This window comes from Anolis sagrei, chromosome 4, assembly GCF_037176765.1.
Source record: "Anolis sagrei isolate rAnoSag1 chromosome 4, rAnoSag1.mat, whole genome shotgun sequence".
Taxonomy (NCBI): domain Eukaryota; kingdom Metazoa; phylum Chordata; class Lepidosauria; order Squamata; family Dactyloidae; genus Anolis; species Anolis sagrei.
The window spans coordinates 29,397,504-29,415,085 of NC_090024.1; the positions used below are offsets into that span (position 1 = coordinate 29,397,504).

Below are 17,582 nucleotides of genomic sequence, written 5' to 3' on the forward strand. Positions count from 1 at the left end.
TTATTTAAACGTAATGTAAAGATAGATTTGCAGTTTTAAACATAATTGACCAGGAGTTTGAAGAATACTGGACTAAAACATAGAACACGAAGGAGGAATGAAAAAATACACTATTTGTGGCTCAAAAGAAAGAGAAGCCTTATTGGCCAACACATTAAACTCTTCAAGTAGTTGACAGATGAATCATAGAATCATAGAGTTGCAGGAGACCACATGGGCCATCTTGTCCAACCCATGCAGGAAAACCACAATCAAAGCACCCCAACAAATGGCTATCCGGCCTCTGTTTAAATGCCACCAAGGAAGGAGCTCCCATCACACTCTAAGGCAGAGATTTCCACCTTTGAACAACTCTTATGGTCAGGAAGTTCTTCCTAATGTACAGGTGGAATTTCCTTTCCTGTGATTTGAACCCATTGCCCCAAGGCCTAGTCTCCAGGACAGCAGAAAACAAATCTTCTCCATCTTCCTTATGACATCCTTCCAAATAAGAAGCAAAAGTAAAGTGACGGAAGGGGGATTTCAGAACTGAATGGAACTCTCCAGCGACTCTTGCCCAAGGTCAAAGATAACTAGCATAATAGTCAATGCCAGGAAACAGAAAATGAGATAAAAAAGGAGAAACATTAGTCCTCATCTACAAGATATGAAAAATCACAGGGAGATTTAAACCAAGAGAGAGGATGATCTACACAACCATTTGAGGAGCCAATAACTAAGTAGAAATAGCAGGACAGTTGAAACAATGCACTGAAGAACTACATGAAAAAATGAAAGGATGATTGATTCATTTCAGGACGAACTATGTGAAAATAAATCTACAATTTTAGAACGTAAAGTGGGAGAAATCGGGAGAAATCTATCAGTCTCTCCTAAAGAAATGAATGTTCACAGCATTGAATTGCCCTGCTGTGCAACCTGTACTCAGGGCAACAGGCTAACATCAGGCAAAAATATGGAGAAATAGAATGGTTTCTAACTTATAAAAATAGCAGGCAAGCCTATTTGCTTAACTTGTACACTGAACATATCATACATAAACCAGAATTAGACTAAGAGGAGATGTGAAAATTGGAGGAAGGAACACCAACAATTTAAGATACATAGATTTATACTACTACTAGAAAAAATAGCAAAATCTTACTAATAACTACTAAAGGAAGTGCAGTGACAAGTTTACAGTTGAACATTAAGGAAAAAATAATGACCACAGACCATTTTCATAACTTTAAAACAGTAATAAATACACAGAAATAGTAACACTGCAAATTATATGGGCACTCCTTTTTAAAAATTCTGTTCAGTCTAAAAAAAATATGCAATAAATAGTCAAGCTTCCAGAATGTTTCTTTACCCACTTCTTCCCAGAGCTACTGTCAGAATTCCCATCTGCCTACAGGGCATCCTCCAGCACTCCACTCCTACCACGATTTTTCGGCACTAAAGGAGAAACAAATCCCATCCTGACATGCTCCCTGCAGAGAAAGCCCCTTTCCCCCCCATAAAAAGACTGAAAGGCAGCAAGTGTAAAGAGGAAGCACACATGAATACCCAAATATAACTGGAGACTTAAAGAAACTGCAGTTGCTGCTCTCTGTCACTGCATCAGCAGATTTTTGCTCAAAACAACCATAAGAATCATAACACTAATAAAAAGTAGGGTGAAGGAGATGATTCTTTACCATCTGATGGTTTAGTAATTTTTTAAAAAATTATCCATATACTGTTCTCTACATACTTCCTGAAACGCTTCAGGAAGGAGAATGCTTGCTGAAACATTTATGGAATCCTTTTTCAAAGCCATTAAGCAGGCAGCCAATATATCAGCATCCCAGATTTCTACTAGGAGGCAGATCAGGGCTAAGGGCTGGGGTAAGCTGAACTACATGCTGGGAAATGTATGCAACCCCTCCCCATAAGAAGATCCCCCCCCCCAATCCATCTTCATGGGGACTACACAAAGGGAAAAACCTTCCACTGGGGACAATGAATTGTATTACTTTTTTATCCTCTATATATGAAGGATTAGTGGATTTGGATGAGAATGGCTGTGAAGGAAAATACAGATCTGTTCTGCATGCGTGCTATTCCTCTCACTACAGATCAAGATATATTTATTTAAGGGTTAAAAGTAATTTAACATTTTTATAGATACCCTTCAGCCTGCTCTAACAACATACACGTAGTTAAGGTAAAGGTTTGCCCTTGACATTAAGTCTAGTCGTGTCCAACTCTGGGGTGTGGTGCTCATCTCCATTTCTAAGCCAAAGAGCCGGCATTGTCCGTAGACACCTCCAAGGTCATGTGGCCGGCATGACTGCATGGAGCGCTGTTACCTTCCCGCTGGAGCGGTACCTATTAATATACTCACATTTGCATGTTTTCAAACTGCTAGGTTGGCAGTAGTCAATAAAACTATTGTACAGTTATTATATAGTCTTCACACTGCTATAACTGGTCAGTGGTCAATGGAAACCACAGCCACACACAATTCAAGATTTAATTAATTCCCAACTGTAAATCAGAATGCGACGCAAGAGGGATAACTTCAGGATAGGATTTTACAGAGAGGGGATAAAGAAAAATTACATTGGGATAGAGGTTCTTCATTCTCTTCCTACTTGAAAAATGGGTACCATGGGTAGATGTACTGGGCATTAGATAGAGATGGACACCATGGATAGGACATACAGGACAATTGATAGAGATAAAGACAGGAATATTTAAAACATGACCTTACTTGCCGAATTCATACCTCTTGGGGTGGATCTGCATAGTCACATAATGTGAACTGGGACTGGTGTCCAAAACTGCCCAGGCACCCCAAAGCCAAGTCAGGAACACTGGGCAGGAGCCCTGCTGCCATCAGCTCTGGTTCCCTGTTGCTGCCAGGTACAGCAATGACAGGGAGACCTACCTGCTGCTCAGCAGTCTCGCTTCCTCCTTTTGTGCCATGTAACTGGCAAAAGGGAAGCCTCCTTTTGTGCCATGTGACCAGCAAAAGGGAAACTCCCCTCTCCCTTTTCACAGACTTCTTTCCTTAGATGTTTTGGGGCCAGTGAAATGTTGTTTTCATGTCAGGAGCGCCTTGAGAAACTGCAAGTCGCTTCTGGTGTGAGAGAATTGGCTATCTGCAAGGACACTGCCCAGGGGACACCCGAATGTTTTGATGTTTTACCATCCTTGTGTGTGTGTGGGGGGGGAGGGGGTTCTCTCATGTCCCCACATGGGGAACTGGAGCTGACAGAGGGAGCTCATCCTCACTCTTCCCGGATTTGAACCTCTGACCTGTTGGTCTTCAGTCCTGCCAGCACAAAGGTCTAACCCATTGCACCACCGGGGGCTCCACCAATGAAATGAAAAAGAAGGGGGCATTTATCCAATACTAAGAAACCTTCTAGACTGCAATTCTTGTATGTATGTTCCTTGTGACTTGCATATTTCTACTTTTTGTTGTGTGTCTTCAAGTCCTTTCTGACTTATGGCAGCTATAAGAAGAAGCAATCACAGTGGTTTCTTGGCAAGATTTTTTTCTGAAGGGGGTTGCTTTTGCCTTCCTATAAGACTGAGAAAGTGAGGCTTGGACAAAGTAATTCACTTAATGTCTATGGCCTAACAGGGATTCATACCCTGGTCTCCAGAGTAATGGTCCAATGCTCAAACTATTACCCCACAATCTCTAATTTTCCTATTTACTAGAAGTAAAGAAAATCTTGCTGCCTTGTAACCTGTAATACCTATGTAAATTCAATCAGCTAGGTTGATAAAAATATATTATTATTCAACTGAAATATTGATTGATTTCATTGCAACACTATTACAGAATAAAAGTGTTAGGCAACCTACTGCTAGAAGGGAGTCCTTCTATGATTTTATTGCTATTTTTTTCAAGTGAGATAAATAGCGTTATTTTGTAAGTGAAATAAAATAGAAATATTAGAAGTTTAAAAAAAACCCTGATCTTTGTTCATGTTAGCCTACACAAGAAAAGCTATTTTAGGTGCCTGCAGTAAACAAGTGGCATTCCTTGGAAAGCAATATGTGAACAAGTAGAAGACTAGATGGTTTAGACTATAAATTCTCAGAAAAGGAAACAGTGTGTTTATGGCTTTACAGACATTACTGGGTATTTTGAGTTATGGTTCAACAGAGGCCACAATCTGACTGTGAGAGATTAAATCTTTTGTTTATACCTTTGTCTTTCCAATGTATTATGATTGTTATTCTTATAAGAAATGCTTCCAATCATTTATGAGAAGCCAAAAATGTGTAGCTTCAGTTGAACAAGCTGAGTAAGTCTACAGGTCAACTAGAAGTAAATTAAACCGCAGGCCACTAAATACAAGATTTTTTTCCCTAGAGTTTTTTCTCCATGAAAGTTCTGCTTAAACTAATAGTAAAGATAAAAGTTTCCCCTTGACATTAAGTCTAGTCGTGTCCGACTCTGGGGGGTGGTGCTCATCTCCATTTCTAAGCCGAAGAGCTGGCGTTGTCCTCCTAGGTCATGTGGCCGATATGACTGCATGGAGGCCGTTACCTTCCTGCTAAGTGGTACCTATTGATCTACTCACATTTGCATGTTTTCAAACTGCTAGGTTGGCAGAAGCTGGGACCAACAGCGAGAGCTTACCCTGCTCCCCGGATTCGAACCGCTGACTTTTTGGTCAGCAAGTTCAGCAGCTCAGTGGTTTAACCCACTGTACCACCGGGGGCTTAAACTAGTAGTTATTTTTATTATGTTGTTTTATGTTTCAAAAGCCACTGAATCTATTTTGAATATATTAGATGAAATTCTCAATAAAGTCCATTCATTTCACTCTCTTCTGGTTCGTCTGGTTTGTGGATTGCTATAAATTGACTTGACAATAATCTGTTAATTATATTTTTCATATCATTAATAGCTTTTGAGTAACTAAATGCAATTCCTCGTAGCGTACTACATTTTGTATCACGTGAAATAAATTAAACAGTTGAGGCATAAATACAGCCTAATTTTTGTTAATGTATTCTCCTTAGATTTCAACAGAAAGAATAAATGTATTAGGTCTCCAATTTATAGAGATTATGAAAACGGCAACAACGAAAATCCACAGATGTGGCAACACTTGAAGAAATTACATCATTTTACATCCCAGATATTATAATATTTGATCACACCAACAGTGACAGCACAATCTCAGGTAAAGTCTCCAGCTTTAAAACATTAAACTGTTAGACCTGTATTAGAGGATTCATCGTATTTTTAAACACACAAACATGAACGTGAGTTGTAAGATTTATTAGCCATCTTTTCTGAATGTTAATACTAGGCACGCACTTAAATCTGTTTCTCTCTTTTCTGATCCTTAAGCACATCCATTATTGGGAGGAAGGCAGGCGCCCTTGGGATGGGCCGGGAGGCAGGTAAGGAAGCACGGGTAAGAAAATAATGCATAAAATAATCTTTTTATTGTATTTATTTATTAATCAAACATATGCCGCCACTCCCCTAGGGCATCCCCACTTTGCGGATTTTCACTTATTGCGGGTGCTCCTGGAACGGAACCCCCGCAATAAGTGAGGGAACACTGTATTTTCTTGTATATTTCTACTCATATATTCCATGAGTAGAAAAGTTGGCACAATTAATTATACTTTTAACTTGAGATCAGAATCATCCAACTGCAAATCTATACACACTGTCATGGAAGCAACCACTATTAGTGTGTATTTCCCTCATTTCTTTGTACATGCAGAATTCTTTCTTTTTTTAGGTTATAGAGCAGTCATGCTCAAACTAAGGCCTGGGGCTGGATGCAGCTGCCTGGTTGCTAACCTCAGGCGCTCCTCATTTTCCCTGTCCTTTGGGCAGAAGGACATGGCAGCTTGCCACTTCCTTATGGCAAAACGATGGGGGATGAAGGCACGTAGTGGCTGAAGGCCCTCTGGAACGCTTTCAGTCACGGTGTGTCTCAATCTCCTCCTACCATAAGGAGCGGCTCCATCTTTATGCTGGGAGGGTGGCTTAAAGAAGGCACGTGGTGGCTGAGAGCCCTTTGGAGCACTATCAACCACTGCCTGTCTCACCCTCCTCTCGGCATAATGCCAAGAGGACAGCATGAGGATTGAGGAAGGAGAATGGGGAGGGGGATCAAGGGGGAAGGATTGTGGCAGTCGCCGTGTGTCTTGCTTCCTCCAGGCATAAGGATAGAGCAAGTAGCCCTGTCCTTACGCTGGTAGGACAACCTGAGGATGACCCCGGCCCTGCCCTGCCCCACTCCTGATCCCGCCCTCTCTCAGACCCTCCCAGGCCCACCCCACACACTGTGTGCCTGATCCTCCTTCCTCCTGGCCCAGCCCTCCAGGCCAAGTCCGGATGCAGCCCCAAGACAAGATTGCCCATGCCTGTTATAGAGGAAAAGCCTTTCAGCTATATGGCAAGAAAATTGTATACTCTATGAGAAGACCAAGACCTTTCAAACAGGGCTTTGGAAGGACCATTGGGGCTAGGGGAGAATCTTGTGTTTAAACATAGAAGCTGAACAGGCCTCTTACATAAACAAATGACCTGCAAGCTTCCAAACTATTACATTCAGTGATACACATTTCCATGTGAACATGAATGTGATCTGGTTCTTAATTAAAAATGCTGCTCATACACAACGATGACTAACATTTTCACAGTCTGTTTAAGGCACATAATTATACATTTTGCTGCTTTTCAAAATGAAATGCCCTTGCCTTAGAATGATAATCTTGCTCCAGCCTGGAGTCTGATCCTGCTACCTGTTTGTACTTGTTCATATTCATTTGGCGATTTCTCTCTTCTATATCCATAGCACCTGCCAAGTTAAAAAGGAAATAATCAGTTATTTGCAAATCAAAGTTTTTTAAAAATATCAATACAAGTACTTGTAGACATAATTGGATATCTGATAAAATAATCTTGCACATTTTTTTATATAAAAATAGCCTCTATCATTTAGCTTGTTTGATTAGTCAGACCACTAAAAAGGCAGCAACACAAACAAGAAAACAAAAGGCATCTTGGTGAGATCAAATAATTTAATTTCAATGATGTACATGATAAACGTGGTTCCAAAATAAGGTTTTAATTCACTATTTTTTGCACCTGCCAAAATATCTAAGGGGAACAGTTACGATCATTTTTAAAATGGAATAATGTATGGACCATCTAGATTTCTGAATTACTATGAGACATATACTGTTTCTTTTCTCTTTTAATGAGTCAACACTGATATAGAATAATCAGATAACACATATTTCTTCATCTTTACTTTTCATAGGTCTTTCAGGTGACATTTCTGGATTACAACTGCATATGCAAATTTTGGGCCTGTGGTGTAGTTAAATAGACAGCAATAGGCCTCAAATAGAATACTTTAAAAGGTCCTAAGTTACCAAAAGAAGATTAAAAACCATGTAGCCATAAGAAAATATTGCTAAGATATTGGCCTCCACTGTCACAGAAAAACACCTGCCGAGATAAATCCACATATCAGGAAACAGAAATTGGATCTGCTCAGTATAAATAATTATTAACTTGTAATTAATCCTTTTTACTAATTATTAGGGCAATTCTAAATTACATTTTGAGTTTGAATAACCTGATATATATATATAATTCCTTTTGAAGTGACATTCAACTGTGTTTATTACTTTCACAGCTAATTTATTTGTGGCTTCACATTACTTAAGTGTAATACAGACCAGCAGTTTGTAGCATTCAGATGTCTTTAAAAAATATGACAATATATTGCAATTATAGTGGGAATTAAAATGTTAACTACAATGGCAACCTTTCAGGGCCTTGGAATGATAATTGACAACAATTATTTTTTAAAATAACATTCCAAATTATGCAGACATGTGTTTTAATTTTTGTTAAGAGAATAGGGGACCTTTTCCTTAGCTAAAAAATATTTGGGACTAAATCATACAACAGGTGGGACATCAATTAGCAAGATGATAATATAAAAACTACTAAAACAACACTTCTACTAGTAGCCGCTGTGTGTTCTTCTTCTCATAATCATTTCATCAAATTGTACAAAACAACCATTGAAAATATTGTGCAATATGTTTATGTAAACTGGACGTTTAGCATTCAGCAGAGCCAGATGTAAGAAATAGTATATATTTTTTGCAATTACAATATGAAACGGAACTCCACCGGCACCTTTGGAAAATGTACACAAAAAAAATAGAACAGAGGTCTATGAGAGGGGGAGAATGAGTTCATGAATGGAAGAATTTGAGAAATCGTTTTTGGAAATTGCAAAGTGTTACATATAAGGTTGCTAAAAGTTTGGTTTTTTAAAAAAAGAAAAACACACACATGCACGTGCGCACACACAGGATATTGGTCAGATCTAAGTGCATTTAGGCTACAATACTGTAGCTTGCCAAGGAGTAAGTCTTATTTCAATGTGACTGATTTTTTACTAATATGTAGGTAAAAGGTAAAGCATGTCCCCTGACATTAAGTCCAGCCGTGTCCAAATCTGGGGGCTGGTGCTCATCTCCATTTCTAAACCAAAGAGCCGGCGTTGTCCGTAGACGCTTCCAAGGTCATGTGGCCGGCATGGAGTGCCGTTACCTTCCCGCCGGAGAGGTAACTATTGACCTACTCACATGCATGTTTTCAAACTGCTAGGTTGGCAGAAGCTTGGGCTGACAATGGAAGCTCACGCTGCTCTCCAGATTCGAACCTGCGACCTTTCAGTCAACCACCTCAGCAGCTCAGCAGTTTAACCCACTGCGCCACTGGGGGCTCCCTTGAGTAGTATGTATAGGACCATAAAGTTAATTGTCATTGTGTAAGTAACTGGGCATTTAACAGACCTGCTGACCTTGGCCATAAACACAAAAGGCACCCTGCTGACATGCACTGCAGCGCAAAATATGGGGACTAAATCACACCAAACAAAGTTCAAAATAAGCCCCTTTATGCGCTTAGCGGGCCCTGACTGCGACATTACATGGCAAAATTAGCTTTGCAAAATCTGCAGCGCTTTACAGATACCTGTCTGCAATTTTTAAATTCAGAAGGCAGGGCCTACCAAAAAAAATCCCAATGCCATGAGTGGGCAGCAGGGGGTCAGTTGACCACCCCAGGACAGGAAATTGATTGCCTCCATTGCTAACTGTCACTTTCCCCTTTCTTCCCATCACTTATGCCTCCCAGTCTAAACATCTAATAAGAAGGTTTTATGCTTAAATGCCGTAAAGGCACCAGAATTAGAAGGCTAAGCAGGGTCTGCCCTGGTTAGTGCTTGTGTGGGAAATCATCAATGAATGTTCAATGCTGTCAGCTATATTTCAGGAGAAGGAACTCGCAAAAGCACCCCACTTGCCTAAGAAAACCCTGTAAAATTCATTGGATCACCAATTTGTCATCAGATGATTTGAAGACACAAACACAAATTGTAATAATCACTTTTCAGTGCTTTTAGGAAAGTGTGCAGTTTTTAAATATAAATTCTCAAATGTTGGCATGAATTAACAATATTTCTAAATAATAGTCAAAACACAAACTAAACCCATACATTGCATCAAAAATAAAATGAATACTATATTGCATAGATTCTAAGACAACTATTGCTTCTAAGACACACGCTAATGTCAGTACCACCAACAGGGAGGAAAAGTGTGTTGTCTAAGGCTTTCATGACTGGGATCACTGGGTTGTTGTGAGTTTCCCCGGGCTGTATAGCCATATTTCAGAAGTATTCTCTCCTGACATTTCACCCATATCTATGGCAGGCATGCTCAGTAGTTGTGGGCAAAACGTCAGGAAACAATGCTTCTGGAACATGGCCATACAGCTCAGAAAACTCACAACAAGCAGGGAAGAAAGGATATAGATATAGATATAGATAACTCTAAGATGTGTCCCCTTTTTCAAGATGTTTATATGGGGGAATGCATCTTAGAATCAATAAAATACAGTATTTGTTGCCCGATTGATAACATTTTTTCTGCTCTTTGACTAATATTAATAATTCAGCAACAATGCTTTAAAGTGGTATATATTTAAATGACATTCAAACTAATAGTACTTGTTTAACCCCTCCCTCCTGGAGATGGCCCTATGTGGATATATTTAACTCTCAGACTCGGTCTGAAGGAATTTCCTTTTAAGTCTTTTTTAAGGAAGCTTTAAGAATAAGTTTAAGACTTCCAAATGTTCAAATCAATATGCAAAATGTACTGATGATGGCTGTTGCTGTCGCTTGCTGGTTTGGCACACATTGCGTTTGGAGTGCCAATCATGTCTATAACGTAAAAATGCAAGCTATTATCAAGGGGGAAAATCCATTCTATACAATGGTGCTTGCATTGTGTTTTCCAAGACAGATTTACATGTTTGTGATTAGTGCCTTTCTTTTAAATATGGACAATATGGTGACAGGACAGATGTCAGTTGTGCTGCTTTCCCTAAAGCAATTTTCCTGAAAGCAGCCAACTCCACTATTTTTGGAAAATAGCAGCTGCTAAAATGCACCATTGCCATTTTTGTTTTAAACAGTGAGTTTTGAGCCTTTTCTAGACTGGAAGAAAACTCTCCTCTCTAGAAGGTTCAACATCTGAATTAAAAGTCATGACTGTTTGCTTACATAATTCTGGTACCTTCTGTGGTCTGACCATGAGTTATGATTGCTTGACTTGATAACTAAAATTATTGTCACGACAATATAGAAAACACTACATCTCTGTCTTTCTAGCACTTCAGGGGAACTCTTTTGTATCCAGTTCAAAGCTAATGAAAATATATTGATATTTGAGTACAGATTTGAGTACTGAACAGAGGCAATGGCCAAGCGTACTGAACATGTTGATTTCAAGTGTATAGCACACATTTTAAAAAGCACAGATGTAGATGGGGAAGGATTTGGAACTGAGATTCAGTCCCTGAAAATGTATACACATGAATCTACTTCTAATGTTGGCATAATGCTTAGCATTGTTCCATATACTATGACTTTGCACAAATATTAAATTCAATTTGCCTCTTTCTATGCACTTGCTTGATGGCAAAGCAAGCCCTTTGCTGCCTCCAATCTGATTACTGTGTTGCAGCATCCTTGCAATGTTACAGAGGATCACGGGGCTGATTTCCAGGATCACATGTGCATCAGTATCCCTGTGACACTGCATGGAAGTCTATAGCACAACAGCATGATTCATTGACCAGGCTAAAAATACTGCTTTACCAAATGACAATTGGAGCTGCTCATGTTTGCCTTGCTCAGGATAGTGATTAAACGCTAAAACTAATGACACGCCTGATGGGAGACATCAGTTTCATACCAATTCAAGAAGCCTAATTATTAGTGTGATCAGCATAATTAAGTTGTCATAATCAAACAAATCACACATCTGAATGACCTTATGATTTTGGTTTCAAAGCTAATACGGTTATTTCCTTTCAAAGTGTTCCCTTCTATACAATTTAAAGTCATTTTACTTAGAAGCATTCCTGTTCTGCTTAGTTTATAAATCTAGTTCATTGTTGTGGGTGCTTGTTTTAAAGAAAAGTTAAAGGCTTTGTGTTTTTTTTCCCTTACTAACCAAGACATTTTCATTTTTGAATGCTTTCTAGATTTTTTTGAACAAAATTTTGAAGTCAGGTTTTCCTTCATGTCAAAAATCCTTATCATCCAGGGTAGGAGTGAGGAACGGCCAATCCAGAAGTTGTATACGGACCCTGAAATCATTTGATCTGGCCCTTGATCTCCCACCCAAATACCAACCAAATACTGACTTGAATCTGGTGCCTTTTAACAATCCTCACAAAAACCAGTCTCAGAAGATGATTAAGGAAGTTACAGTACACAAAAAAGACCTCAAAAGTCAATGATATAAACATTGGATACGTTCCAAATCCAACATGCAGCAATCAAAACAAAATAATTCACACCCAAGACTGTGATGCTGTGGCTGTTGTGAGTGAGAGAACTCCTTTGATGGCCTCCCTGGATAGAGGCCAGGGTGCGTGTGCCTGCTAAGGCAGATGACATGGAGAGGGTGGCCAGAAGTTTTATAAGCCCTGACTGCCCACCTTTGGTCCTCTTTATGCTCTTTTTGAAGCTGGATCAGCAGGAATGCTGCTTCGCTCTACATGATCCCTGGCTGTGATTTCTGTGGATACCTTTTGCCTGGTTTGTTGTGGTTGCAGGGTTAGCACGGGGATGTAGTCCACCATTCAACAGTCCACCAAAATCACCGTGCCAACTCTGCAACCACAAGACTGTTGAATTGTCAGCACTGCAGGAGGTGGGAGGCAGGTTGCTATTTTTGAATTAGGTCTTTCCATCCTTGCTCCTTCTCCTTTCCTGTCCAGTGGATAATAGAGTTCGAATTACTATGCCTTCGGACATTTACCCACCAGAGTTATAGAATTGAGGCAATCATCAGAGTTACCCCTGCAGATTTCTGGGAAATGTAGTTCAGGGCAGAGCTTTTGGAATTCTCAGTGAGAGAGGCCATTGGCTTTCCTAAACTACATTTCCTAGAATTTTGCAGGAGCAGATCCAACAATAGCTTCCATTCTATAATGTTGAGGGAAAAACTTCATTTGCCTCTCAGGCATTTACTCTACAATCTGGGCTGTTTTCGCCTGTGGGGATTTTGGCATGAATTTCCCATTGACACTGCAAATGGAAGATTGAAGGGGACAGGGAAAAGGTGATGGGCAAGAAGTGCCAAACTGGTTTCAATGCTGGTCACCCATGCAGGCATCATTCACCCAGTGAGGTCATTTGGGGAATGTAGCCCCTATCCAGTTCCCAAGCCAGCTCGAGAGTGCACAGTTAAACTTCCAGCAATGCTGTTCCAGAGTACCCCGCAACAGATCAGCATAGTCATTTCTGCCCTCTCAAGACGCACACCAACTAAAATCTATGGATATAAACGTGTTTATTTCAATCTTGCAGGGATGAATCTTGAAACCCATGTTTGGAAAAGGTAGAATACAAATTCAGTAAAAATACAAACACAAATAGTTTCAAAATGTTTCTTTTACCAGGAAAATTCTCCCCAAAATTGTACAATTTTAAAAGTCATTTTTGTTCTCACTTTGGAATTATTTGCAATAAAATTCTTTTAAATTAATTTGTTTTTTGTGCAAAAACCCTTGAGGGTAGGGGTTTCACATTTTTAAAATTAAAAGGCCTAAATTGCAGAGAATCTCACAACAGTTAAGTATATTCTTCATTGAGAATAAGAATGATTATGAGCATTCTTTACATAGCCACTGAAATGTCAAGATAGTAATGAGATTTGCTTCTACCAAAAATGTATCGGTCCCCTCCCTCCTAGGATTTCGTAAAAAAAGCTAAAACCTGGCTTTTTGAGCAAGCATTTGCAATTGCAATGTAAAAGGCAAATATAGATCTATGAAACAACTGGACAACATGAATTGGAAAATGATTTTAGTAAGGAGACGCTGAGGATTTATGTTTTTATTGGTTTTGTATGGTTTTTATATTATTTGCTCAATGTTTTTAAATTGTATTTTATGTTGTTGGGGGCATCGAATTGTGCTGCCTGTAAACCGCCTTGAGTTGCCTTTGGACTGAGAAAGGCGGTGTATAAATACGGTAAATAAATATAAATAAAAAGTATTCTGTAGATTATGAGTGAGCTTCTAAGGCTCATAAACCGCATTGAGTCGCCTGTTTGGGCTGAAAAATGTGGTATAGAAATAAAGCAAATAAATAATAGAACATTACGACAATATAGCTTTTATGATATCCAGGTCTAAGTACTGAATCCAATGGAACACAGGGACTTAATAATTTTATTTGCATCTGGAAACAACAATAAAGATGCAAAATGCATAGTTAAGATGTGATCATGAAAAATATTTTGTTTTCTGGTTGTATCTTCAACTGAATTTAACAAAATGTTTATTTGTTTAATTTAAAGCTGAGAGGTACTTTATTTTCATTTTTGCTCATGTAATTTAGTAATGAAAAGTGACAGCTTGGTGCAAAGAAAAAAAGTTTATTTCCAGTACAGCTGCACAGCTGCACATGTTTGGCCTACTGTCTTTTGTTTGAGACAGTGGAAGATGAGAAAGGAAGAGAAGATAACATTCCTTGGCACGCATTCTCAGTAAGTTATGACCCACCAAGAGGAGCCTTGCATACATCCATTGCCCGAAGAATCCACAGAGTACTGGAACATTATGAATACAAATAAGACTACTTGAGGCAATAATTAATACAACATATTAAGCCAAACCACACAGTAAATGCACACATCACAATCTAAGACATCTACAATAATGAAGCATTCACAAAACTGCCCTACCTTCATCCCCATTCTCTGGCACTGTACAAAAAAGGGGAAGCAAGGAGAGAAAATGCAAAAAATAAAAATGAAACTGAGGTCCAGAAATCATAGATTTAGAAAATAAAACATGAATGAATAAAATTAATGAAATTTTTTTCCATAGCTTGTCTATCATGGTTAATACCCTGTTTTTACAAATATAAGCACTTAATTGCCAGTAGTTTGTGGCTCTAAGGTACAGGCTTCTCGGATGAGCCCCATGGACATCTAGAATCATTAACACTGTCTACACAAAAAAGAGTGCTGCAGTTGTCAAATATAATTAGCATATGCTTCCATTGTATAGAATGACAAATGAATTCGAAAGAAATATGCACACTGGATTTTTAGCATAACCTTTACAATATACTGCCATGGTACCAGAAGAAAACAGAAAGAACCAGTCATACTTATAATAATTTTTTCTAGGGGTAATTATACTTAATCCATCTGTAATAAGACTTCACCTTAAGTATTGATGGAGTAAAATCCCGAACAGAACAATTCAAGACTTTGGTTGGCTTTTCGAAAATAATGACCCAAGAAGCGTGTTTGTTTGAAGGCAACTCAGAAATTCAAAAGATACTACAAGGGAAGACCTGTGATACTGATCAGTATTGTGATACGATGCCGATTCTTTACAGAAGCCTAACAAGCAAACACAGTTTGGCAGGGTGCTGTGAATGTGCAGTGAAATGCATTGCCCAAGTCACTGGGTAACCAGACCGCTGTTCCAGGTAAAGCAAAGCTACGTGTCAGGTAGCTGTGGCTTGTAGATGTTTTGATTAAGAGGAATTGTAATGGTGCAGCCCATTCTGTTTAAGACGATTGTAATATTTGCAGCTTGCAGTGCTCCAGCCAATGGGCTTGTAGCTCTGTGCTGGACACCCATTAGCTGGTGGACTACCTCCTCACCTGGCCAGAGTGGCCTGGATGTGGTTTTTGCTCTTCTCAAGCAGCCCTGTACTCTAACAAGCACTGGAATAAACATTCAGACGTTCACTCCAAAGATTGTCCCATGCACCAACACCACAATGCTTTTTGATGCATCTGTATATTGCCATTTGGCACAACTTTGGCACAACTGGGACCAGGCTGTGGCATAGTTGGTTGGGAGTCAGCTGCATTAAAATCACTACTGACCGAAAGGTCATGAGTTCGAAGCCAACCTGAGTCGGAGAAAACTTCCGATCATTTGTCTAGCTTGCTGTCAACCTTTGCAGCCCGAAAGACAGTTGCATCTGTCAAGTAGGAAATTTAGATACTGATTTATGCGGGGAAGCTAATTTAACTAATTTACAATGCCATAAAAATCTCCAGCAGTGTGCAAAAGAATGAGAAAGTACTCCATCAGTACAATAAGTGGATGGTGAAGCAACAGCTCCCCCGGTGGCCAGAATTTGAGCATACCCTCATGAAACCAGAATGTTAACTAGCCTCTGTGTGTCTGTCTATATATGTTGTGTGTCTGTGGCATTGAATGTTTGCCATGTATATGTGCATTATAATCCGCCCTGAGTTCTTTGCAGGGTGAGAAGGGCGAAATATAAATACTGTAAAATAAATAAATAAATAAATAAACTTTGTGGGGAGGATTTGGTACCACTGTTCACACCTTGGTTGTGTAGAGAATCCCATTAGGGAACTTGGAAGTGTGTGATCTAGGGTGTGCAGTACCTGCCCAGTAAGGTGTAGGGTATGCAAATGCCTGCCAGACACATCCTGGTGGCCAAGAGAACTATGGTTGGGGTGACCCAGTGGGTTTCTTTCATGCCATCCCAGGGAGATCTGGCATCTGTCCAGATCTGCAGGCTCATCAATCCAGGTTGCTTGAGGCTTGGATTCAGAATGATGAGCCAACCGTTGTCTATATCTGTAACCGAACACAGCTGCGGCCTATTTTTGTATCCAAATAATTGGTATATGCCTGGTTACTGGGATTCAACATGCAGAACCTATTTCACACCTGAACACACAAATCGAGTTCAGCATTTCGAAACACTCAGTGTTTATCAAAATCATTATCCAGTTATTTGTGGATACACAGATTTTCGAGCACATTCTCAATATGTGCAGGATACCGACAACATCAGAATGAGCATAAGCTTAGGCTTTTGACTACTTCAGCCTTAGTAGGGAATCTTTGATTTATGTTGTTTGGAATAAATATTGAAGCAAGCCATAGCTTCATGCAGTTGTTATGTTGCACTGTATATGAAGTATACACATACTTGTATACACAAGATAGAGGACTTTAACTCAACCCAGGAATATTCTTCCAGTGATTACCATACACACAAAACCAAGTTATGCCTTTTACAATTAGAGAGAGAGTTGTCTGTGGTAAGGACATATCCTTATGAATGCATTTTGAGAGGTATACATGCTTCTAAGAATGCCCTTCTATTATAAGCCTGTAAATATGCAATTAGTCATCAGGATAATGTAGTATGATACGTTATTTGAAATACAAAGCTTGATGATTCTATGTAAACATGGTATTTAAAAAAACCTCTTCTGTTAATTACTTCAATATCCTAAAGGTTAATGTAATGGAAGATATACATGTTCCAATTCAACTCTATTCATGACTAGTGGTTGTACAATCCCCTCTATATTAAAGGATACAGCAGGCTCTTGGTATCCAACAGGATTTGTGTGATTTTTCCCCCTGGGGAAATGTTTTAAATTATTTTTTTCAAGAAGTCCCCTTTAGCCAAACTGAAATATTAAGAAAATAGAACAGATGCACTATTTTCAATTGCTACTGTGGTCAACTGCTTATTGCACATATCCATAGTTACAATTATCTATAGTTGTCGAGTGTGAGTGTGTGTGTGAGAGAGAGATAGCAGTGGTTCTCTAATTGTGCTCCACAGAGCACTTAAGGCTCTGCGAAGCACATTCAGGAGCTCTGTGGGACTCACGCCCCACCCCCACCCACTCCAAAATGGGATTGGACTGGATGGCCCCCTGGGGTTTCTCTTAATATTATTAACATTATTTGATACGGAACAAGATTGGTACACAGCAAACAAGATCATTCTGCTGGCTTTTGTATTTGATGACACATTGGACAGTTCCCAAGTGTCTAGGACTGTGTGATGTATCGGCAAATAATGCGTGCAAATCCAAACAGGGTGGCCTTTTGCAGCTGACAGATGGGGCCAGGAGTCTATCATCAGTAAAGTTCTATCCTCATTAAAATAGGCAAGTTACACAGATACCTGTTGTGTTAATTG

At 39.4% G+C, this 17,582-nt stretch overlaps 1 protein-coding gene across 49 annotated transcripts in view; it reads right to left on the bottom strand.

Annotated features, from left to right (window-relative positions):
• RIMS2 (regulating synaptic membrane exocytosis 2) overlaps positions 1-17,582 on the bottom strand; it is a 401,331-nt gene that overhangs the window by 84,835 nt on the left and 298,914 nt on the right. For 45 of the 49 annotated variants that reach the window (XM_060775725.2, XM_060775741.2, XM_060775724.2 and 42 more), the window contains 2 exons: positions 14,320-14,340; positions 6,721-6,821 (listed from right to left, as the gene is read on the bottom strand). In XM_060775725.2, coding sequence (XP_060631708.2) covers positions 6,721-6,821; positions 14,320-14,340 — 122 coding nt within the window. The remainder of the gene's footprint in view (positions 1-6,720; positions 6,822-14,319; positions 14,341-17,582) is intronic. The other 4 variants (XM_060775747.2, XM_060775748.2, XM_060775710.2 and 1 more) reach the window with 1 other exon arrangement.